The sequence below is a fragment of the Globicephala melas genome, chromosome 1, assembly GCF_963455315.2.
Source record: "Globicephala melas chromosome 1, mGloMel1.2, whole genome shotgun sequence".
Classification (NCBI taxonomy): Eukaryota; Metazoa; Chordata; class Mammalia; order Artiodactyla; family Delphinidae; genus Globicephala; species Globicephala melas.
Window position 1 is genome coordinate 163,064,384 of NC_083314.1, and position 23,248 is coordinate 163,087,631.

General features: G+C 49.3%; 1 protein-coding gene across 2 annotated transcripts; it reads left to right on the top strand.

Annotated features, from left to right (window-relative positions):
* Positions 1-5,845: 5,845 nt before the first annotated feature.
* On the top strand, positions 5,846-22,983 carry PEF1 (penta-EF-hand domain containing 1). Of its 2 annotated transcripts, XM_030871524.3 has the most exons (5): positions 5,877-6,120; positions 14,726-15,044; positions 19,478-19,633; positions 20,114-20,257; positions 21,969-22,983. In XM_030871524.3, the coding sequence occupies exons 1-5, from the start codon at positions 6,097-6,099 to the stop codon at positions 22,196-22,198; spliced, it is 873 nt and encodes a 290-aa protein (XP_030727384.1). In that variant the 5' UTR covers positions 5,877-6,096; the 3' UTR covers positions 22,199-22,983. The 2 variants fall into 2 exon arrangements, with proteins under 2 accessions (XP_030727393.1, XP_030727384.1); XM_030871533.3 differs by lacking the exon at positions 20,114-20,257 and having other exon boundaries at positions 5,846-6,120.
* Positions 22,984-23,248: the final 265 nt, after the last annotated feature.

Here is a 23,248-nt window from a genome sequence, read left to right on the forward strand (position 1 = left end):
AGTCTAGGCCTTCAGAAACAGATTGCATCAGTGCAAAGGGGTCATGGGCAAACCACAATCAGATCTGAATTCATTGTCCTCAAAGTCCACTGGGACTTTGCTGATCTATCTGCTGCCTCCTTCTCCATATGTAAAAAGGCTAGGAAGAAAAAGAAAAAAAGACAGCAAGTTGAATATTACAGAAGCATTCTATCTCAAGCTTCTTCCTTTTCTGCTTTTCAGATCTCTTGTCCTGATGGGCTGGTTGCTCTGTGAGAAATCAACAGGGCACATCCAGAGGGACTTCCAAAGAAAGGTTTTTTACTGGCCCCAGCTTTCTGGAAGGTTTATTCAAGTTGGATAAACTTCAAAGGGATCACAGAGCAGGCTGAGAAATGTACCCAGAGTCCAGATGCTTATCCAAACTGCCTGAAGCCTTCAAACTGGCCGTAAAATCTCTCCTGAGCTGGCATTTCCAGCACAGTTTTGAAAATTCCCTTCTCCCATTGAGCCCCCAATACCGAGAGGTTTTCAGAACCTTTGCCCTATTTTTTTTCCTGCCAGGGGCAGAGGTGTGCCGATGGCCAGGGAAATGAAATCAGGCAGACTCCTGAGCATGCCAAGTGCCTCACATGATGTTTCTAAAGGAGCCAATTCTTATTTTATCTCTCACCAGCAATTCTCAGTTAACCCTGAGTCTAACATAAAACATTAAAAAGCAAACTCATCCTCTTTGCATTGAAGTAGCAGCCAGTTTTGGACAGCGGACGAGGACAGATGTTAAAGTACTCCCATTGGAAGGCCAGCTTCCTTTCCACCCAGTCTGTGAAGCACTAACCGATGATGGGCCTCGTGATAAGAAGCACGTTGGTGTGAGTAGAAAGAAAGGGAAGCAAGGACCAGCTGTTGAATTGAGCAGGTTGGCTTTGAAGGCCAGAAGGGGAAAATCGCTATGAGGAAACATCAAACTCAAGCCCTCTGAGGACCACCAGGGAACCGATCCTTACAGAGTAAATGATGTTTTCTTCACTTTTCTTCTTGAGTCAAATTCATACTACTCTTAGGGGGCTCTGCGAAGGCTAGGTTTAAGCTTTCATGATTTGAGTGTTTGTCTCCCCGGAGTTTGAAATTGCTGTATTCTCTTGGACCATGAAGAACCAGATGGAAAGCTGAATTTTATAGTCTCTGTTACCATGGTCAGCAAAAAAAAAAAAAAAAAAAAAAAAATCCATGGATTTTGCTGGTAAGTTCAGGAGCTGGGTAAGCTTTTAGAGGAAGGAAGGAGGGGTGCACCCCTTCCCCTCCTTTCAGGCAGCTCTCTCACTTTCCCGTCTGTCTTCATTGCTTAGTGTAGTTATTCCAGGCTTTGAAGGCAACACACAGATCATTCAGATTGGACTCATCTAACTTGATGAGTCCATTTCCTCTTTCTACTTTGTGCTCAGAACTGTACCAGGCTCTGGGGATTCAGAGGCAAACTAGACAGACAGGATCCCCGCCTCCACAGTGTCTAGGTGGAGAGCAGAGAGTTAAACAAGCAGTTACAATAACATGGGATGATGGGGCAGTACCAGGCGCCAGGGGAGCACAGAGCTGAGAGACCTAATCTTGTCTAGACAGAGATCTATGTAGGCAGAGGGAACAGCACATGTCAAGGTCCAGAGATGACTGAGGACAGCACGCTGAGTGATGAGAGACAGTGCATGTGGTTGGAATGTGGAGTGCGAGCGGGAGAGACAGTGGGAAGCAAGGGTTTCACGTGAGGCTGTGTCGAGCCAGGTTTGCCTAACAGGGAATTCTTAATTTGAGAAACCCTCTGCTCTGTAAGATGGAGAAAAGGCTGCTGCGTGTTTATTCTGCAGAGAAAAATCCCTGACTTTGATGCTTTCTGGAATTTGTCTTCTTTTCTGTCATAGTATTTTTTCCCTGTCACCAGAACTCAACAGAATCTAGACTCTTCACATGTGGTCCGTTAAGCCCCCTGTAAGACTAGATCATTGTGTCGTTGTCCTGAATAGTTTATGGGAATAGAATGTATCAGTGCAGCCTCCATATAATGCTATGTTAGGGGAGTGTGGCCAATTGTCTGCTGTTCTCATTTTTCTGTTGGTTCTGTGGAAAGCTACAAATCACCCTCTGATCCAAGGCATGCAACTGGAATTTAAATTTTGGAACTGGATCTAGTCGGAATCAAAGAGAATTAATCCCATAGTAATTAAGTGGGTATTGGTATCCTTCTCAGTAAGCAATACTGGGGCTTGGCGCTGAGATAGGAGGCCTGGAGGGAATGATGTGTCTCCAGGGGTGGCCATAGCTTCCGGTGGATGGTCCTTCCATGACCAAGCTATGCCTCACCTCTAATGGGTCAACCATGGGGCTTCCATGAACTCAGGAAAGTACTCTGTGCTCTAAAAAGGGCTGGAATCCAAGTTTCCCCCTTTGGCTAAAGCTGAAACAAAAACAGGAACTTCTCCACCCACCTCTGTCTGCCTCAGGTAGCTGAGGTTTTGGAAATTAGTTAATTGTTTTTCAGTCTTTGGAAGATCCTGATCTCCGTTTTACCCGGCCCTCTCCAAAATAAACACACCTGGTCCTGCTGCAGGTCTTCCGAGGCACAGCGCTGGACTTGGCTTTGGCTGGTCTCTGACTGCCTGAGAGACGACTTGGATAGCCTTGCCCCCAAATAGCAGACATCCAATAGAATGTCCTCGTATGGGCCCTGTGATGGGCAGAGCCCCGGGCTGGGGCGTGAAATTCTCATAGCTTAATCCTCAGCCCCTAGAACAGAGCCTGGCAAATGGTGGGAACTCAACAGGTTAATATGTTTGTGGAGTAAAATAAGCGTGCCTCACACTGCTCCAGTTTGCAAGCCAGGTGTCACTCTTCTCTCTCCCTTGACCTTCAACCCAGACCGCAGGGCTTCTTCCTGAGATTTTGCAGTTCGATTCCACCAGTTTTTTGAACTATGTGGGCGGGGGTGGGGGGAGGCTGGTTTACAAAGGTAAAGAAGATAAGACCTACCAACTACTAAGTACTGAGTAGTTAAAAGGCTGTGGACCTGGCTTCAAATGCTGCCTTCTCCATTTCCTTCTGATAGTTGGAAGTCACTTAGCCACTCTCAACCTCAGCTCCTCATTATAAATGGGTAATAGTATCTATGTCAAAGGACTGTGGTGAAAATGAAACACACTGTACTTAGCACAATGTCTGGCACCTAGTAAGCATTCAATACAAGATACTACTACTACTACTAACTATAATAGTCATTGAACGCATGCCAGGCACTATTCTAGGCACGGAGGATAGAGGAGTGAATAAGAAAAGGACAATCCTACGATATACATGTAAACTTTAAAGAGAACAATTCAAGTAATGACAAGTGTTATGAAAGAATGAGACATAGTGATACCATAGATGACTAGAATGTGTGTAGGGGCAATGTTACTGTATTTGTGGTGTCAAAGAATGTCCCCCTCCCCCACGCAAGGAGGGGATATTTGAACTGAGACCTGGATGGCAAGGAGAAGCTAGCCAGTGAAGAGCCAAGGGAAGGGCATTCCAGACAGAAGGAAGAGCTAATCCAAAATCTAGAGGTGGGAATGAGCTTGGTACGTTCCAGGGGTGGAGACCAGGCCAGCATGGTTGGAGTGACCTGAGGACTGCTGTGGCAGGAAGTGGGGCTGCAGACGCAGGCAGGGTCTTGGTTATGTAGGGCCATGAAGGTCATAAGGATGAGTTTAGATGTTCTTATGAGTTATTGGAAGCCTCTGAAGGAGTTTAAGTCCAGGAGTGACATTATCTGATTTATATTTAAGACAATCGTTCTGGCTGCCCTGTGAAAAATAGAATGTGGGGGAAAGAGTGAAAGCAGGGACGTGGATCAGGAAGCTATGGTCATGATCCAGGCCACAGATGACGGTGTCTTGGACTAGGGTGACAGTGCAAACCTGGAGAAAAGAGCAGATATGGGTCTATTTTTGAACTAGAGCACAGGGAAGTGGGAGAGTATGTGGAGAAACAGAGGCCACACAAGAATGATCCTAGGTTTCTGGCCTGAGAGGCTGGGTGGATTTTTGGAGATGAAGGAGAGGAACAGGTTTTGGGAAACATATCAAAGAGAACTCGTGTACAGGCAGGCTAGAATATAGCACAGTGACAGTACCAAGGGCACTGGGAGGCAGGCGAGAGCGTGGCTAACTCTGGAGCTGCGGGGAATGTGGGGCGGCTAGATGCAGGACGGGATTGGAACTGACCTTTGAAGGACTGGACTTGGGAGGGCTGCTGGTTCCGGGAAAGGAGTGGTTTGAGCATAAGTCTGGGCATGAACAGGTGCCATAAGCTCATTTTTTCGGATCTCTTTACATATTGGTTTCTGACAGCTGAGGAAACTGAGACTCAGAAGTTCAATCACTTGCCCAAGGTCATAGAGTTAGCAAGGGGTAAAATCAAGATCCCCATTCCAAAGAAAGGGGGCTGAATGGTGGAACTGAACACAGGAGCACAGAGCAGCAGACAGACAGGGACTGTAAGACAGGATTGAAAAAGTGAAGGTTGGGCCAAATTGTGAAGGGCCTGGGGTGACGACGCAGAGGCTGGGCCTTATTTTGCAGGTGGAGATGAAGAGGAGCCATTGTAGGCTCTCCCGTGGGCAAGGAGCATGATCAGCACTGTGATTCTGGAAAGTGCCTGGTGTTGCCTGAAAAAAATGCACAGCTTGAGTTGTGAGTTAAGTTTTATTCGGGGCAAAATGAGGACTACAGCCCAGGAGACAGCATTTCAGATAGATCTGAAAAACTGCTCCAAAGAGATTGGGGGGAAGATCAGTATACATGTGATTTTGGTGAAGGGGGAGTACACACGGTCAAGCACATGTTTTTTGCAGAAGGTTACTGCTAGTCATGAGGGGAAGATGTCACCATGGAGGATTTTCCTGCTTTTCTAGATACGAGGAGATGAAGAATTGGGCTCATAAAATCGTCTCCTCTATCTGAAAACCCGTTCTGCCAGTTTTTCCCAGAGCACAGAGTGCCTCATTCCTGATCTCCACTCTGAACTCCTTTCAGGGGGTGTTGAAGGTCAGCAGCTACAGCAGCTCTTAATCTGATCCTTGTAGAGGTAGTTGGCAAGTGCCAATCTGTAGGTGACACTGGCGAGATGGTTAGATGGGCCAGAATGGAAAGCACCTCATAATACTATTAATTAATTTTTTAAAAATACAGGTCCTGGAGATGTAATGACAAGCAAAACCTGACACAATCTGTGCCCGCATGTAAGAACTAACAAATTAAATGAGCATGCAAACAAGTGGAGAGCCTGAACCATGAACAGGCAAGTACATGACTATGAGGTCACTTAGTCACCAGGATTTTACTTACTTTGGCACCAGTCCTCAAGACTTCCCTGATGAGAACTGGGACATTCACTGACCCCAGTTCTAGGTTACACTCTGCCCCTAACCCATACTGAACTAGGGCAAGTCACTGCTTCTCTGGACCTCAGTTTCCCCATTTATGAAAGAAGGGGCCCTAGATGATCTAATTTCCCTCCCATTCTGACGGTTTGCAATTTTCCTGTCCAAACACCATAGATCCCACTCCAAAGCTGCTAACTGACACGTGGTGCCTGACATTAGAACGCAGTAACTTCTCGCCCTTGCCTCTAGCCTTCCCCGGAGGCCTCCATCTGTTCCCCGTCGTCACGGTAACCGCCTGGGCCTTCCTCAGCTGGAAACTTTGAGTGACGACAGCAACTACGCCACTATCATGCGTCCCATTTGCCAGGTTAAAACATGGCCACCGCTGCAACACACCACCCAAGCTTCGCCCTAAATACCCGGGCCCGACCAGCCCTGGAGCCTACTCTAGGGCAGGAAAAAGAGGAACAGGTGCGCCAGTACAGCGAAGAAGATTTCTGGGAACGCCTCCGGATCCTTAGCTTCTCTGGCGTCTCTGGGAGGCACCAAATCGCCGCCCTATAGCGTCACTTCCGTCGACCCATGCGCCTAGGATTGGTAGTTGCGGACATCCAATCAGAATAGGTCCCGCCCCCACGCCCAGGAGGAGGTGGGTTTGAGACGGAAAGTCCCGCCCCACGGCGACGTGGGACGTCAGAGTCGCCATGGCCAGCTACCCCTACGGGCAGGTGAGTGTGTGAGGGGCGGGCGAATCCAAGTGGGTGCCTCGCCAAGTCCAGGCCCGGGATCCCCTGCTTCTCTTTCTCCCCGCCTCCTCTGCGCCTTTCCCACGCTGAGGTTGGCTTCAACGAGGTTTCGCGCAGGAGAGAAGGGAAAAGGGATGGTCGGTCGCGCCTGGCTCACGTCACGCAGGACTGCACGTCTGGGAGGTCGTGTCGCGCCCCCTTTGACGTCGTGCACGGGAAGATTTGGGGTTCTTGGACCCCACAGAGTCAGACTGGGCTTCGCCTGGGCCCCATATTTTCCCAGGATCCCGCTGGGGCCACAGGCGGGGTCATCAACGCCAACAGAACGTTTAGAGCACTGGTTCTGTCGGTATCTTTTGGGGAGTTGATAAAAGTACACCCTTGACGTACTGCATCTGAATAATCAGGAGAACCTGTGGGTTTAGCAGGCTGCGCAAACGAGCTTGTTCGACTACTGACTGAGTCCAACACTTCCATTTCACACACAGGAAAGCGAAACCCAAGGAGACATGGAATTTATTTGAAGTCACCAGGCAGTTAGGCAGCAGAGCCCGGAGCTGTCAGCAAATGCCTTTTCCCCACTTGCCAGCCCATCTTGATCCAGGCAAGAACACCACAGCAAGGCGATTCTGTGGCCAGAATCCGTTGTTGGCTAACAAGAGCGTTAGAGTAGTGAAGTGCAGTCTGGAGTCAGAGGAAGGTTCACACCTTGGCTCCATCACTTAAATAGTTTTGAGCCATTGAGCCCTTTCTGAGCTGAAGTTTCCTCCTCTGTAAAATAGGGCCAAATAATAGGATCTACTTCATAGAGCTGTTATGAAGAGTAATGGAGTGATGCTTGTAAAGCGTTTGGTACTATGAAGAGTGTGACAGGTGTTACCTTTTAGTACTTTGATTTTTACTAGATTCCTTGAAGGCCAGTGCTGGAAGGGCCCTCAGAAGAGTCCCTTCGTTTTAGCTCAGAGAGGGCTCCTGAGTTGCCTAAGATCACACTAATTTAGGAGATAAAACCCATGCAGGAAAAATTGGAAAACGAGGTCCCATGGGATATTGCTAAGCGCTGGGCTGAGTGTAATCACATATCAGAAGATGTGGCAAGAGCCCTCGTAGGGAGTGCAGCCCTGTACAGTTTTTGCACACAGTATTTGGACATCCGTTATCTCAATCATGAAGGCTCTGTAAGCAGGCTAGCAGGGATTATTCCCCCAATTTATAGCTGAGGAATAAGCCCAAAGAGGTTAAGTGGCTTGCCCAAGGTCACACATGGCAAGTGAGGGAGTGCCCATGCTAGAACTTAGAGTTTCTGTCATTGCATACTTAGCAGAGGCAGGAAGGAGAGAGGCCAGCCTGGGCTGGGGTTAGGAGGAAGTATAACCTAGCAGTGTTTCCCAAGCTCAGCTGCATTTGCTGAGGCTTGTGAATGTTAGTAAGTATTGCTAATAAAGGAGTATTCTGTGGTTAAATAACTTTGGGAAATACACTGTTAAATACAGCTTAATGAGTTTTGTTAACCTGTTAACCACAGGCCATCTCAGAATTCTTAATTTGTTAATAGACATTGTAAATTTGCCAGAGAGGCAAAATTTGCCAGAGAGGGATAGAATATGAAGTGTTTCTTAAACTTACTTAACTATGGAACCCCCCACCCCACTTATATGACATAAGTCTGGTCATATGTTGGTGACACTGGTATTCTTGAGGAACACAGTTTGGGAAAACATTGCCATAGTACTTTGTTTCTCAGTGGATGGTCTACATCAGAATCACCTAGGAGCTTGTTAAAAAAGCACATTTTGGGGTTCCACCTCAGACCTGTTCTGTACCCAGGAAAGGCCCATGCATCTACATTTTAATAAGCTTTTGGAGACAATTTGTATGCATCCTAGAAGCAGTGACTTGGAAATTAAGAGCCTGAACTTCCAGGTTAGACAGAACTGGGCTAGAATCCTAATTCTATTTAATAGTTATACACCCTTGGACAAATCATCTAAGGGCTCTGAGCCTCGGTTTCTTCACTTGTAAAGAGGGAGGAATAGTACTTCATAGGGCTGAAAAGAGGATGAAATATGATAAAGCCTGTAGGGAGCTTGGCGCATTGCTGATACCTAGTGTGTGCCAGAGTGTGGTGGCATAGCTCTTGCTGCTGGGGTCACTGTTATCATGCCGTGCTGCCTGGGCTTATGCTCAGTGAAATGTTGAAAAGGAGCACAGAGAGGAATGTGTCTCTAGTAGAGGAAGAAATGCTTGTCTCCCATCATACCTTCTTCGTTCCTCCTATCCAGCTCCTGGTCCACAGTGTTCCAAGAAAGGAAGTGGGTTGTCTGAAAGCATCCAAAGGCTTAGTCAGTGCTGCCTCCCCTCCACCCAGTACATAGCCCTGGAGGATTCCAGCCTCTTGTTAGGAGTCAAAACTCCTGTAATTTTCTGCTGCATCCTGCCCCAGGGTCCTCAAGCATGGACTGGGTGTTGGAGGAGTAAAACTCAAGTACCCTTTGTTCCTGTGGGGGAGCCAGCCTGATGGATTTCAGTGCTTAAGAGCTTGGTCTCTGAGGCCAGCGAGATTTGGCTTCAAATCCTTGCTCTGCCATTTCCTTGCAGAAATTTCTTGCAGAAGTCTGAGGCTCGGTTTCCCCCTTTTTAAAAATGGGGTGATAAGAGTACCTACCTCAAGAGTTACTGCAAAGATTAAATGAGATAATCCACATGAAGTGCTTGATATGGTGTTTTGGCATATAGTAAATACTCCAAGGGGAAGAGTGATACAGACACGTACGTTGTAGAATCTGTGCGATGAGTATTAAATGGGAGTAAGCGTCAGGCTAGCACAGGAGGGACCCCTAACTTAGTCTTGAGGGAAGGAAGTCTTGTTAAAGGAGGTGACATTTAAGCCAAAAACCGAATCTCCAGTAGGAGTTAGCTGGGTGAAGAAGGGCATGGTATTCCAGTGGAGGGAATAGTATTCACAAAGCCCGGAAGCAAGTAAGAGAGCCCAGTATTTGGAAGAATTTAAGGAGATCAGTCTAGTTGTAGTGAAGAGGAGCGGGGGAAAGGGTAACAAGACCAGAAAGGCAAGCAAGGACCAGATCCTAAAGGGCATTATGTGCCTTTTTGAGGAGTGTGGACTTCATCCTGAGAGTTGTTGGGGAGCTCCTGAAGAGTTTTCTCCCATTCGTGCTTTGAGCTGTGACCGTGGGGCACTGTCACGGGGTGTTGAAGCAGGAGAGACAAGGCAGGAAGACCAGTTTCAAAGCTGTTGAAGTAATCTAGGTGAGAGAACAGTGACCTGGTGAACATGGAGCTGGGAGGTGGAAGTGAGAAAACTTGGTGCCTAATTGAGGTGACGGAGGAAAGGAAAGAGGAGGTGTCCAGGAGGGCATCAGGGTTTCCCTTCACTGCAGTGGGAACACAGAAGGAGGAATAGATTTGGAAGGTCCAGGAGGTTGTTGGATATGAGGTCTGCAGCTCATGAGAGATGAAGCTGGAGAGAAGGATTTTGGAGTGTCAGCACAGAGGTGGTAATTGAAGTCTTGGGACAGTTCTTGGCTCGCTGTTTATTGGCTGCAGATTTCTGGCCTTGAAATATTTTAAGAGGTTCTGCTGGTGAATGCCCAGACCACTCCTTCTGTAGTCTTGTGATTGTTTAACCCCTTAGAATGGGCTCTAACCTCCTCCAGCGGGCTGGGGGCTAGCTCCAGAGCACAGGCTTGTGTTTGAAACACAGGCTTGTGTTTCCCCTCAGTACTCAGCATGGACCAAACTTTGACACCTCTGGGCTTCACAAGGGTCTTGGGGTAGAAGAATGAGCCCTCAGAGCCAAAAGAAAATGTAAGACTTTCTGAGTGGGTTATTTGGGAGGGGGTGAACTCCCCACCACTTGCGGGAAGGTAAACAGAGATTCCAGATGGTGCTGCAGAGATTCCATCATCGACTGAGAGGTTGGACTGGGAGGTCTTTGGGGTCTCTTACAATACTGTGGCTCTCGAATTGGGTCTAGGTGCGGGGGTGAAAACAGAATAAGATTCTTCTGAGTCTCCCTAATTTCTGGGCTTGAAGCCTCTGAAAGATTACCTAATCCAACCCTTTCCCCTTCAACCCCTTCCACTGTAGAAATCCATCATATCTGACACATATATTTAGGACAGTCTCTGGCACTAGCATGTGGTAGACACTCACTCATTTATTGGTGAACACCCAGAAGAGGGTAGAGTGGTGGAGTCATGCAGACCCTGTTTTGAAGCTTACCAGTTCTAGCTGCGTCATCACAGGCACATGATTAAACTCTGCACCTTAATTTTCTCATCTGTAAAATGGGGATCATAGCACTTACCTCATAGGACTGAGGATCAGTGAGAGCCTTAATAAAATGTTAATTGCCCCTTCCCCCATCCAAATTTATCAAATGTAATTTGCAATCAGTAAAGACCTAGGGTTAGTTTTCTGTAATGTTTTGGAAACCATGATTGCTGAACTCTTCCTGTCTTTTTTTTTTTTTTTTTTTTTTTGACAATCTTGTGTTTATCAGCATGAAATGCTCTTGGAAAAACTCTTCAGAGGGTTGGCAAATGGCATGGAGTAGTATAAAAGAACATGGAATCAGGGACTCTGGTTTTCATTTCTGGTTCAGACATTTACTAACAACTCAGTGTCCCTGGGAACCCTCTTCCTCAGCCTGGATTCTTGTGGTTTTACTCTCTTCCCCCTCTGGTGCAAGCTAGAAACCTGAGTCATTCTAAACACTTCCCTTTCTTCACTGCCCCCTCCATCGCTTCTCTAACCTAATTAGTTGCCAAGTCATGTCTAGTCTATCTCTGAAATAGCTTCAGAATCCATCCCATTCTCTCTGAGTCTGCTGTCTGGTTCAAGCCCTGCCTGTCCAGCACCTGGGCTGCCGTCTCCCCCACTAGTTCATCCTTCACACCCAACGCTGCTTAGTTCTCTAAACAACGCCCGATCACGTTTCTTCCCTGTTGGAAACCCTTCTGTAGCGCTCTGTTTCCTCCGGCATAAAGCTCCAAATCTTTTGAGTGGTATTCATTTGTTCACATTTTTATGGCGGCTTGCCGGTGCCAGGCTCTGTGCTGGACCCTGGGCTACCGTGATGAATGAGGCCCACTGTCTGCCCCTGGGGAGCTCACTGCTGTGTGACAGAGAGAAACTGCTCTAAGATGCACCAGCTAACTGAAATGCAGCAGGACAGGTGATAAGACAAGGAGCATGTAAAGAGCTTGCCTTTCTGAGTTCACTCTGTGTTCTTGCCCCAGCCCCCTGCTTTTTAGCCCACTCCCTGACGACTCCATGCTCACTCATAGGTCTGTGCGTTTGTCTTTCTTCTTCCGTCTGGAATGTCCTTTACTGCCTTCCTTTTGGAGAATGCCTGTGTATCCTTCAGTGCCAGTTCCAGTATTACTCCTGCCTCTTCCAGGAAGCCTTCCTTGACCCACTGCCTACATGTGTTAATTTGATTGCTCATTTATCATTTGACAAACAGAAACAATTCCTCTGCCCATGCCTTCTTAATAGCATTTAAGTAGATTTTTCTGATGACACTGATCAGATTGTATCATAATTATCTGGGGCTCCTCAAGGCCAGGCCCTGTTTAGTTTCGTGTCCCCTGGCCTAGCACAGAGCCTAACACAACATTGTTGCTCTGTAAATGCTTGCTGAATGAATGAAGTCTTTTTACAGTTGTGCACCTCAGTTTCTTCATCTGAAAATAGGCCTACTAATACCTTCCTTTTTTCTGTTGGAGGATTGTTGGCAGAATTTTGCCAGTAGCATTTGTATGTATGTGAAAGTGCTTTGTAAACTGTACACGTAAGGGCTTTAATGCAGGGCAGAAAGGAAAGGGTTTAGTTGCGGCCAGGCTGCACCAGACCCCTGGATTGTGATAGGACCAAGGTCAGAAGACCGGCCGGCAGCACTAGCTTGGTTGTCGTGGGGTTGTTTCCTGGGGGAAGGGCTGTGCCTCAGGTGTCGTAAGCCAGGAACAGTTGATGGCTTTGCTCACACGACTTCTTGTGGAGCAGCAACTTCCTGGCTTGGTGTCCAGCCTGTTCTTCGGGTGTGCCCAGACTCTGCAGAGTCCCCATCCCCCTTTCTAGCCTACACTGGAATCCTGTGCCCTGTCGCTTAAGGAAAGAGCACCCTGGCAGGAGATGGTGGGAGTCAGTGGACTGGGATATGGACAGGGAGTGATCTGCCTCTGCCTTCAGCTCACAGTGTTTCTTAAGCCAGTCTCTTCCCCTCACCTGGCCTTAGTTTCCCGTCTGTAAACTGAAGGGGTTAGGTTGAAGAGGTCTTCTGGGCACCTCTCCCATCACACCTCTCCAGCTCCCTTGGGAGTCTTTATTCTTTAAGTCCTAATCCAAATGCTGCTTTCTCCTGGAAACCCTCCCCGGTTTCACTCTCCTTTGTGGTCCCATGGCACATGGCTTATGTGTCCATTTTAAACACCTGTTTCCTTATGCTGTTTTGTTAAATGTTACAGAGTGTGTTTCAGTGCCTCTCCTATTAACTGAGCTCCTTTGAACATTTCACTCTCCTTTATACACATCCCCCGCCCCAAGAGTTTACCTGGCCTAGGGCTTTGCTGATAGCAATAATAATAATTAATATAACAGTAGAGCTACGATTTATGCTGGACGCTGTTGTAAGAACTGTTTCTTGTATTAATGGTTTTCAAACTGCCTTTTGAATCACTGGGGGGTTTCTGCAGGGCTCACTCACAGCCTAGCAGGGGAGGGGCCTATGTGGTCAGGGCTCTGGGACTCCCACCTCCAACCAGAGCAACTTTCTCTTGCCAGTTTTTAAATATTTTTATTCATCAAAAGGTTCTTTAGGGAATTCCCTGGTGATCCAGTGGTTAGGATTCGGCGCCTTCACTGCCATAGCCCGGGTTCAGTCCCTGGTTGGGGAACTAACATCCTGCAAGCCGCGTGGCCAAAAAAAAAAGGGGGGGGGCGGATGGGGTTCTTTAGCTAAAAATTTAACTAACAAAATTCTGCTGTATACATTTCTTGTAGTCTGCAGAACAATTCAGTGAGGAAGGGATTATTATATTTTACTTGTGAGGAAACAGGCCACTGACCCATGGGCATGAGCTCAGCTGATGAGAGCAGAGTTTTGAATTGAGATTTGCCTGTGACTTCATTATCTGTGAAGGAGTCTTGCTACGAGCTGTGGCAGCTTCCAGGGCAGAAGAGGGTCCACAATGCTGAGTGGGGAAGGTGGAAGGGCGTGCTTCCTGCCCTCCCTCAAGAAGCCTCTCCTCCCCGAGCAAGCAGACTCTCTTGAGATGAAGTGTGACTTTGGCCTTAGCCTTGAGGGTAACTGTCCTGGAAGCTATCAAACGCAATTAAAAGAGGAAATCCAGGCTCGTACTGGCTAGGCCACCGGTGTGCCTTACAGGTTGATCTAAAACGTGTCCAGATGGTACTGTCCTCACAATGCTCGGAGCCGGGCGCAGTTGCTCTCTGTGCCCTTGAACTCACTGCAGATGTGTGGAGGCTGTGGTCCACTAGGCCATTTAGGGAGATGGAGCCGAACACTCTGAGCCTCAGGGATCCCTGGCTAGTGGCGTGGGGACAGGGACAAGAGAGGGAGGAGTGCTCCCATGTATGCTCTACTGTTTACATGGCCTGGGCTTAGCAGCCAGGAGACCTGGATTCTGGCCCCAGCCCCTCCACACGGTTGTTGTGTGATTTTTCTGGACTTGAGTTTCCTCCTCCATAGAAGAGTCCTACTGTTAGTAGTTACTGGGTATTGAGTGCTTACTTTGTGCGAGGGCCTGTGTCAGAGCCCTTTACGTGACCGGCCTCATTTCATTCACATACTAACCTGGAGGTAGGCAGGCACTCTTAGAGCCAAGGATATTTAGGCTTAGAGAGGGTAAGTCATTAGACCAGTTAGTAAGTGGCAGACCGCAAGCTTGAACTGGTCTTTTTCACTCTTAACCATGGGCTATATTGCCTTAGGAATAGGGTCTTGCCTACCTGTCTCACAGAGCCATGAATGAGGCTGGGGAAATGGTTTTGCATCATGAGCTAGAGTAGGGTAAGGAAGACATGCTGTGGATGAATCCGTGCTCTAGATACATCATTTGTGACTGAAGAGGGTCAGGGGCATGGGCTGGAGATCACATTTGCACTGTGAATTCTGCGGATAGAGATGGGGGTACCACAGGGGTGGATTTGGAATTCAGTTTGATTAATTTGCCCACTCATTCATACAATAAATATGTATTGAGCATCTGTTCTGCACTGGGGGTTGGGGATAAAGGGATAAAGTGGCAAACCAGACATGATACCAGCCCCTGTGGAGCCCCTTGGTGTGCAGGGAAGGGCAGCCAGGAGGGCAGGGTTCCAGCCCTACCTCTGCAGGTCAGTGGCAGTGTGACCTTGGGTAAGTTGTATCTCCTCCAGAAGCCTCAGGTTCCCCATCTGAGCAATGGGGTCATGATTCCAGTCCAGTTCAGCCTATAGGATCAGTTGAAAGAAAGGCAGTGGCAGTGCCTTATAACTGTAAAGTTCCATACTGTGGCTGGTTTCTGGCCCTGTCATTCTGACTGATATCTTGCTCTTCTTGCAGGGCTGCCCAGGAGCTGGAGGACAGGCACCCGGAGCCCCTCCGGGTAGCTACTACCCCGGACTCCCCCATGCTGGAGGGCAGTATGCTAGCGGGGTACCCCCTGGTGGCGGATATGGAGGAGGTCCTGCCCCTGGAGGGCCTTACGGACCACCAGCTGGTGGAGGGCCCTATGCACACCCCAACCCTGGGGGGCTCCCTTCTGGAACTCCAGGAGGACCGTATGGTGGTGCGGCCCCAGGGGGCCCCTATGGACCACCACCTCCAAATTCCTATGGTGCCCAGCATCCCGGGCCTTATGGACAGGGAACACCTCCTCCAGGTAAGTAGGGACCTTGGACTCCAAGTGCCTCTGACCTTGTTCTGAGTTATCTAGGGCCCTTCCTTGCCCTCCTTGTGGATGTGTAGGCAGCCTGGTCTCCGGCACCTTAGCATCTTGTCTCTAGCTTAGCTTGCATTAGTAGAATGAGAAGTCTGTTAGTTAGCTTTGCTGTGGTAACAACTCCTAAATCTCTGGCTTACAGTGGCAAATGTTTATTTCTGTTCCTTACTCACACTTATTTACTCTTGGTTACATGTCGGCAGCTGCAGGCTTGGCTGCTGAAGTTCTGCTCCACGTGTCTTTCCTTTCCAGGATCCAGGCTGGAGGAGCAGCCCCTATTTGGGATATACTGTTTTTGTGGCAGACAAAAAGAGTAAGAGAGCTAGCAGGAATGCACGATGTCCCCTAAAGCTTCTGCTTTGAAGTAGTTTATACCTCTTCCACTCACGTTTATTGGCCAAACCACATCCTCTGGTCAAGCCTGACATCAATAGGATGGGAATGGATACTCCTCTCACTGGAGGGGCTCTGCAGGCCGTCAGGCAGTGGAGAGGATGTACCATGCTCTTGCAGGGAAGCAGGGGAGGGAGTGGATTAGCAAATGATTGGAGATAATACTACAGTCTACCGTGGGGAGAAACCCCATTTCTGTGTAAGAGAGACTGACTGCTATATGTAGAAAGGTAAGATAGCATAGTTGTTGAAAGCTTGGGCTCTTGAGATCAGATCACTTACTGACCTGACCAAATGACGTCATCTCGTTAAGCCTCAGTGTCCACATCTGTAAAATGTGTAAATGTCACTACCTCACAAGTTTGTTAATAAAGATTAAATGAGAAGTTGCAGGTAAACGCTGGGCACAGGGTATGGCAAATGGGAGGGGCTTAGTAAACAGAGTTCTGTGAGAGGACTCATTCTGGAGCATTCTCAGCAAAGAGGTATGTGGCATTTAATGTGATAGCAGATATGGCAAGGGCCGTACCACTGAAAGATGCCGAGGCAGGCAGGAGAGTGATGGGATGAGATAGGGGAAGGATAAAGAGCAGAGACTGTAAAGCTGAGGTACTGGACAAATGGGGGCTGGGGAGGGGGCTTGGCAGCTCAGTGGAGGCAGAGAATCTTAGGTGGGGCTTCAAGCTCAGTGAAGATTTCTGAATGATTTCAGACGGGGTTGGGGAAGGTGAGATCCCAGACCCCTGTGTCCTCCCAGGCTCATTCAGTCAGCCTCTTCGCAGTGCTTGTTCCCAGGAGACCACACCAGCAGCGAGGCAGCCTGGAACCATTCTGGTGCACCTGAAGGGCCTCCAGGGAATGGTGCTGCTGGGAAGCTGTAGCATCTTAGCATACACACCCAGCAGGTGGCCGAGGAAGAGGCTCAGACCTTGGGGGTTCTAAACACTGTGAGCCAGTGGCATTTATCTTATCAGAGCTGGGGCTGCTGGCTGTTTGCTTTCAGCTCAGAAGCTTCCTGGTGGATTTCCTCCTCCTTTTAAAATTTTGTTTCGGAGCCTACGTGAGGTCACTGCAGGGAAAGAAACCCCTGGCTGTGAGGCTTATCCCTCCAGGGCCTGAGGCCAGAGATAATGGGGCTGCAGTGGAGAGGAGAAATGTGCTTTAGTCTCTTAACTGCTCACCCTCTGCAGCTTCCTCTCTCCTCTCCAGTGCCGCCCGTGAGCCCCTGGAGCAGTGCTTCTTTTTCTTTTTTTTTTAAATATTTATTTATTTGGCTGTGCTAGGTCTTAGTCGCGGCACAGGGTATCTTCGTCGCAGCGTGCAGGATCTTTTTTTTCAATTGTGACATGCGTGTGGGATCTAGTTCCCTGACCAGGGATCAAACCCGGGCCCCTTGGGTTGGGAGCGCGGAGTCTTAGCCACTGGGCCACCAGGGAAGTCCCTGGAGCAGTGCTTCTTAAAGTATGATCCGTATATCGCCTGCAGTGGAGTCACCTGGAGGCCCCACTAACTTAACCCCGCTGAATACAGGGTCTAAATGTTGAACACCATGCTCTGCAAGAGAGGTTTGACCCTTAAAGGTGCCTCATTGCCCACAGGGAAGATCCTAAGGGCACTCGATTCCCAACGGGCCTTTCCAGACCCTCTCTCCCATCAACCCCAGACCCCTTGGAGTACTCTGAACACACTCTGTGCCTTTGCCACATGCTTTTTCTTTTCCCCATCGTAACTCTTAATCATCGTTTCAGACCCAGTTTAAATAGGCCTTCCTCCGCGAAAATGTGACTGCACACATTCCAGGCCCTCTGTGAAAACTTTATTTTGCTGTTATCTCATTTAATCATCACAGCAACCCTGGGAAGTAGGTCCATTTTAGAAATGGGGGAATCAGTACTCAGAGAATGAAACAATTCCTCTAAACCACACAGGCTAGTAAGGATCTTTGCTCTCTTTGCTTCCAGAGCCTGAGCTGTTTTATGCTGACTGCGCAGACCACATATTACAGAGACTCTCCTGCCTGTGGCTGTGACCTCCTCTCCGCCATGGCACAGCAGCTGTTTTAGGAAGGAGGGTGGGGCCTGTCTGGATTTCCCATCCGAGGAGGTCAGACTAGTCCCTCAGTCAGGCAAACCTTTATCCTTCTGGCCTTACTTTGGGGACTGGACAGTGGTTTCTGTGCTGTCTCTGATACTTACATGTGTGAAGGAGCCCTCAGTCAACTCAGCAGGTTTACCAATACTGTGTAACTCTGGCTTTTTCCCAAGACGGTCTTCTGTGCTTCTCTGCTTTCATCTGTCACCTTCTCCCCTCACCCCCAGCCCACCCTGCATGTCTTTCCAAATGAATGATCCTTTCTTCCATCTGACGTACACATAAAGCTCCCAGACACACAAAGCCCTTTGAACCACAACAGCAACGCTAATAATCAGCAGGTATAAAGTGCTTGGATAGTGCCAGGTGTTGATCTGAGGGTTTTCATTTATTAATTGTATCTTTATAATAACCTTATGAAGTAGATGCTGTTGTGCTTGTCATTTCACAGATAAAAAAACTGAAACACAGAGAACTTCAATAACTTAACCAAGGCCGCACATGGGAGAGTTGGGACTTGAACCAGGAGGCCAATTCTAGCATGAATTGAGCACCTCCCCTTTCTGTGTCCGGCTCTGTGCTAGCCCCTGGGAATTCAGAGATGAGTTAGGCTGGGATCTTGCCCACAAGTTGCTCCAAGTGTAACCTGGAAAGAGTAGGAAAAAACATGTACACAGTGGAGTGATCAGGGCCATAGAGAGGAGTACAAAGGAGAGAGGAAGGAGGCCTGTCCAGGGATGGAAGAAGAGGAAAGGCTTTATAGAAGGAGCAGCATTTTATTTGGGTTTTGAAGGGTGGGTGGGAAATGGATGCAAAGAGATGAGGGAGAAGAGGGTATGAGACAGAGAGCACCTGGTGAGGTGAGTAAAGGCTTCATAGGGAGCTGTGAAGGTCTGGGTAGGACCAAGTGTCTTACTTACTGCACCTAGGCTGGAACAGAGGCGGAGGGGGACAGAGTGGGGATAGAGTGACAGGTAGATGGGGGTAGACCACATTGTGGGGAAACTGGAATGCTGTTTTAGGGATGCTGGACTTTATTTTGTAGACAGTGGGGAGCCTTTGAAGAGTTTTGAGTTGAGGTGGGGGGAAATTGGTGAGAACAGTGGAATTTTACAAAGATTACTCGGCAACAAGTGCTAAGTGGTGGAGAGTCGCTGTCATGAGGATTTGGTTAGGATTTTGGGTTTGTTCCGCAGTCAGGTGAGAGGTGTCTGAATCAGGGCAGGTGCAGTAGGAACAGGGAGGAGTTGATACCTGTGTATGGAACTGGCAGCTCTAGGCAGCTCTTTGGGTGTGTGGGGTGAGGACGTGTCACAGATGTCTGCAGGGAGGTTTGGAGATGGGGACAGGCATCGGAGGTGATGGGGAGGGAAGAGACGTGGAGCTCTGTGGCCACCCACATTCTGGTAGCTCTTGATAGAATATACCAGCTCTCCTGGTGCCAGAGATGGACCAGACCTGCTTCCCACCCCAGAGAGCTCCCTGCTGCCTGACTCTCAAAATGCTTGTCTCTGGGCTGTGCATGTTAGGTGCTCAGCAAACATTTTTGGGGAAGAGATGATCCCCCTTTTCAGAGAATTCTTAATCTGCCGGACAAGTCCTTGTTCCTTAGAAACTTAAAATCAACTAGAGAAGTGGCTGGAGCACTGTAGGAAAAACCTGAAGGATTTGTGGAGTAGAAATCAACCACAAATACTCGTGAGTTTACACAGAAGGTCCTCTTCCATTAGAGCAAGGATGTTGTCTTGATGGAAGACAGGGAGTGGGTAGGCAGATTTGTGAGACTTTTGGGGTAGCTGGGGGGCACTGAGGCTGACCCTTCCCAGCATTTCTGTGGATTGGTCTTGAGGCCTGCGTCTGACTCCCCTGGTTGGCACCCCTTCCTGCAGGTGGCACCCCTCCCAATGTGGATCCCGAGGCTTACTCCTGGTTCCAGTCAGTGGACTCCGATCACAGTGGCTATATCTCCATCAAGGAGCTGAAGCAGGCCCTGGTCAACTCCAACTGGTCCTCGTTCAACGACGAGACATGCCTCATGATGATAAGTGAGTCCTAGCCCTTCCTCATGGGCTCCGGCTGGGGCAGAGCCACCTCCTGTCTGACGGTAGGTGGGTGGGAGGCCATTCTGAGGAGAAATCTTTTGGCCAGGGAGGATTTCTCACAGGAAACTGGGTTCAAGGTGAGATCCCTTAGAGAGCTCTTTTCCTTAGCTCTTTGCTCAAGTTCTAGACCTTGCTGAATCATAGGCCAGCTCAGTGTCTCATTCTGCAGAATGGGACTCCCTGTCCTGGTGGGAGATGGCAGGGTGGGGGTCGGCTGCCAAGCCTGCGGAGAAGATGCAGTTCTGGCAGGGGTGGAGGCTGGTATCGTACTTGATGAGGGAGCATCTTGGGTACCGGCATCTGGGCCTCAGGCCTGTGGTTCTGTGGAGTGTCCTACTCCAGCCTGGGGAGAAGGGAGCCTCAGTGGTATCTGAGGACCCTTGGCCCTTAGTCTTGAAGCCTTCTTTCCCTCCCCCACCCAAGACATGTTTGACAAGACCAAGTCAGGCCACATTGATGTCTACGGCTTCTCAGCCCTGTGGAAGTGCATCCAGCAGTGGAAGAACCTCTTCCAGCAGTATGACCGGGACTGCTCGGGCTCCATTAGCTACACAGAGCTGCAGCAAGGTGAGGGCCTGGCAGGGACTCAGCGCACAGGCACAGCCGGATGTTTCTCTTTGCCCCCTAAGACAGAGCAAGGGGTTCTCTCTAGCCTCTGGCTACCACGTGTCCAACTGCACTGCAAAACGCTGCCCTCAGCACAGGCCCTCTCCCCACCCCTTCTGTGACCTGGCTGGGCCGTGAGCCCAGTCCAGGGCAGGGAAACGATCGGGGCTGGACTCTCTGGCGATGGGATTCCTGGCAGCACTAGGTGAGACAGGCGCAGCTGTCAGGGAGCCTTGGGGATGGAAATTCAGCAGCCGAGGGCACTTTGAGACTGGTCCATGTGGCTCGTGTGGCTCTTTCCTCTCTAGTTTCTAGCATGCAGAATGGAAAGAGCCCTGTAGAGGGGCTCAGAAAGGTGGCTTCTGTTGCCAGCCCTACTAGAAGGCAATCTCATTCCCAGCTTTGGGACCCAGACCACTCTAAAAGTTGCAGTTGGGTAAGATGACCTGAGGCCACAGCTCCAGGTCTGGTTCCAATTCTGACTCCAGAGGATGGTTGGTTAGTGTGGGGATGAGAACTGGACGGGGAGCTTTGCCACCTGAGAGGGAGAAAGGGCTCCCCACAGAACCCAGCCCCTCGCCCTGGCCATGGATTTCAATCAGACTAAGGAGCCTGGGGGCGGGAGCAGGGGGAAGGGGAGCTCCCTGGTGGAAGGGAAAGGAGGTGACCTGTTCTGAGCACCTACTCTGTTGTCAGGTAATGGTCCGGTAATGGATGTTTGTAAGGGTGATATTATCACAGGAAAGCTAATATTTATTGAATGCTTGCTATGGGCCAGGTACTGTAATAAGCTTTTTTCATATATTACATCATTCTTTCTCTGCATGTGATCGGTACTGCTTCTTATTCCCCACGCTTAGATGAAGGATCTCTTATTATTACCCTTTTACAGGTGAGAAAACTGAGGCTTAGTCTAGGTGACTTGCCCAAGGGCCACATAGCAAAAGGGGAGCTGAGACTTTAGCCTGAGCTGGTAGATTATACAGAGAGGAAGAAGGAAGCATCCCAGGTGGAGGGACAGGAGGAGCAGCGTGGAGGCTGTGGGCTTGGAACTGCCCAGCAGCCTCGCCTGGGGAGATGGTGATGATTTTATAACTTTTAGCAAATAACACTTACTGGGTGCTTATTATGTGCCAGGCACTACACCAAATCCATTGCACGATCACCTCCTTTAATCCTTACTAGAACCTACAAGGTAAGTATTATCCCAATTTTAGAGATGATAAGACAGAGGATTAGCAAGGGTTAATAAGCAACTTGCAGAGGGGCAATCTCGACTCCAGAGCAGGCCCTCATAGCCTCACGCTGAGCCACCTCTCGTGTGTGTCTGCTCGGGGCAGGGTGACCCGAGGGGGCTCAGGCTCCTGTCTGTAATAGAGACGAGTCAGAGATGAGCATGGACAGACTGGTGTCATTCTGGGACCCTGCGGGCCCCTAGTTGAACAGACAACAGAGACTTTGAGAAAGAGGGATGGGGGCCTTCCAGCCCAGGGGAGCATCCAGAGCCCCTGTGTGCTCCTGCCGTTTTGGACAGCCCCTCGGGACATCTGTCCTGTTTCTGCTTTGGTGCCAGTCCCCTTGAAGTTCCTGAACTGCTGTACTCCGTGGAGCTGGTTGATGGCGGTGCTCACGGCAGGTTTTTGTGTCTGCTCTGTGTGCCCCTCCTCTCCAGCTCTGTCCCAGATGGGCTACAATCTGAGCCCCCAGTTCACCCAGCTCCTGATCTCCCGCTACTGCCCGCGCTCTGCCAGTCCTGCCATGCAGCTAGATCGCTTCATCCAGGTGTGCACCCAGCTGCAGGTGCTGACTGAGGCCTTCCGGGAGAAGGACACAGCTGTGCAGGGCAACATTCGGCTCAGCTTCGAGGACTTCGTCACCATGACAGCTTCTCGGATGCTATGACCAGCCCATCTGTAAAGTGGGGAGTGCACCAAGGGACTTTTCCTGGCTCCTAGGGTGGGAGAAGCATGTGGGCCTCTCTTCATTTCCTGCCCTTCCTAGAAAAAGAATTCTCCCCTGCCTGATTCAGCATTGTTCACAAAGAGGGCTGGGAGTCTGCGTCATAGCCGCCAGGTAGTGGGGACCTGGGCTGAGGCCACACAGGTAGGGGCCTGACCTAAGAGAGGACCGGAAATTGAATGTCCTTTTACATCCCTGAGTATTTAAATGGCACAGCCTTGCGCCAGGTGCCAGAGATGCTGGTCATTGCAATGGAGTTAGTGTCCAGTCAGCTGACTCCAGACTCTAGCTTTTCCTTCTGTGCCCTGACGCCAGCGGTAAGTGTTCATCAGCCTTTTAACCATTAGCACCTGTGTTCCCTCACCCATGCTGTCTTGTCAGATGAACCCAGTTTCTCCAAAATGGAATCTGACCAGGGTGAGAGATTTGCCCATGGGTCCAGCGGCTTGGATTCCACCCCCCACAAGTCCGTGTGTGTTGACTTCTAGCTGCCTGTTCAGGGAGCTTGGGCAGTCTGCTCTCTGGGCATCTTTGGCCAGGCTACCCCTCTGCAGCTTGGACCCCTCATACTTACCTGCCATCCTCTGCTTGGCTTCAGTCCCCAGGGGACAAGTTGCTACCTCCCACTGCCAATGCTTTTTTTTTTTTATTTGTGGTTGTTTTCATTTGGGGCCAAAAGTTTGGTGCAACTGTAAGCTTCAATACAAGAATAAAACTCTGGAGTTCCACATTTTCCACCACACCGTCCCAGTTACAGGTTCATATGCTTATCCATTCAGTCACTCATTTATTCTTTCGTTCAACAAATATTTAAGTACATAGTATATACCATGCCATGCAGAAAGAAACAGCTCAGGGGGACATGCCTCCACAGGGCTGCTCTCACTTACTGGGTTGAAGTTAAGTGTAACTTAACTTCAGGTTAAGTCTAACCTTGCCAGGTTCAGTCCAAGAAGCTGACCGTGTGTTTTATAACAGTTTTAGGGCTGGCAT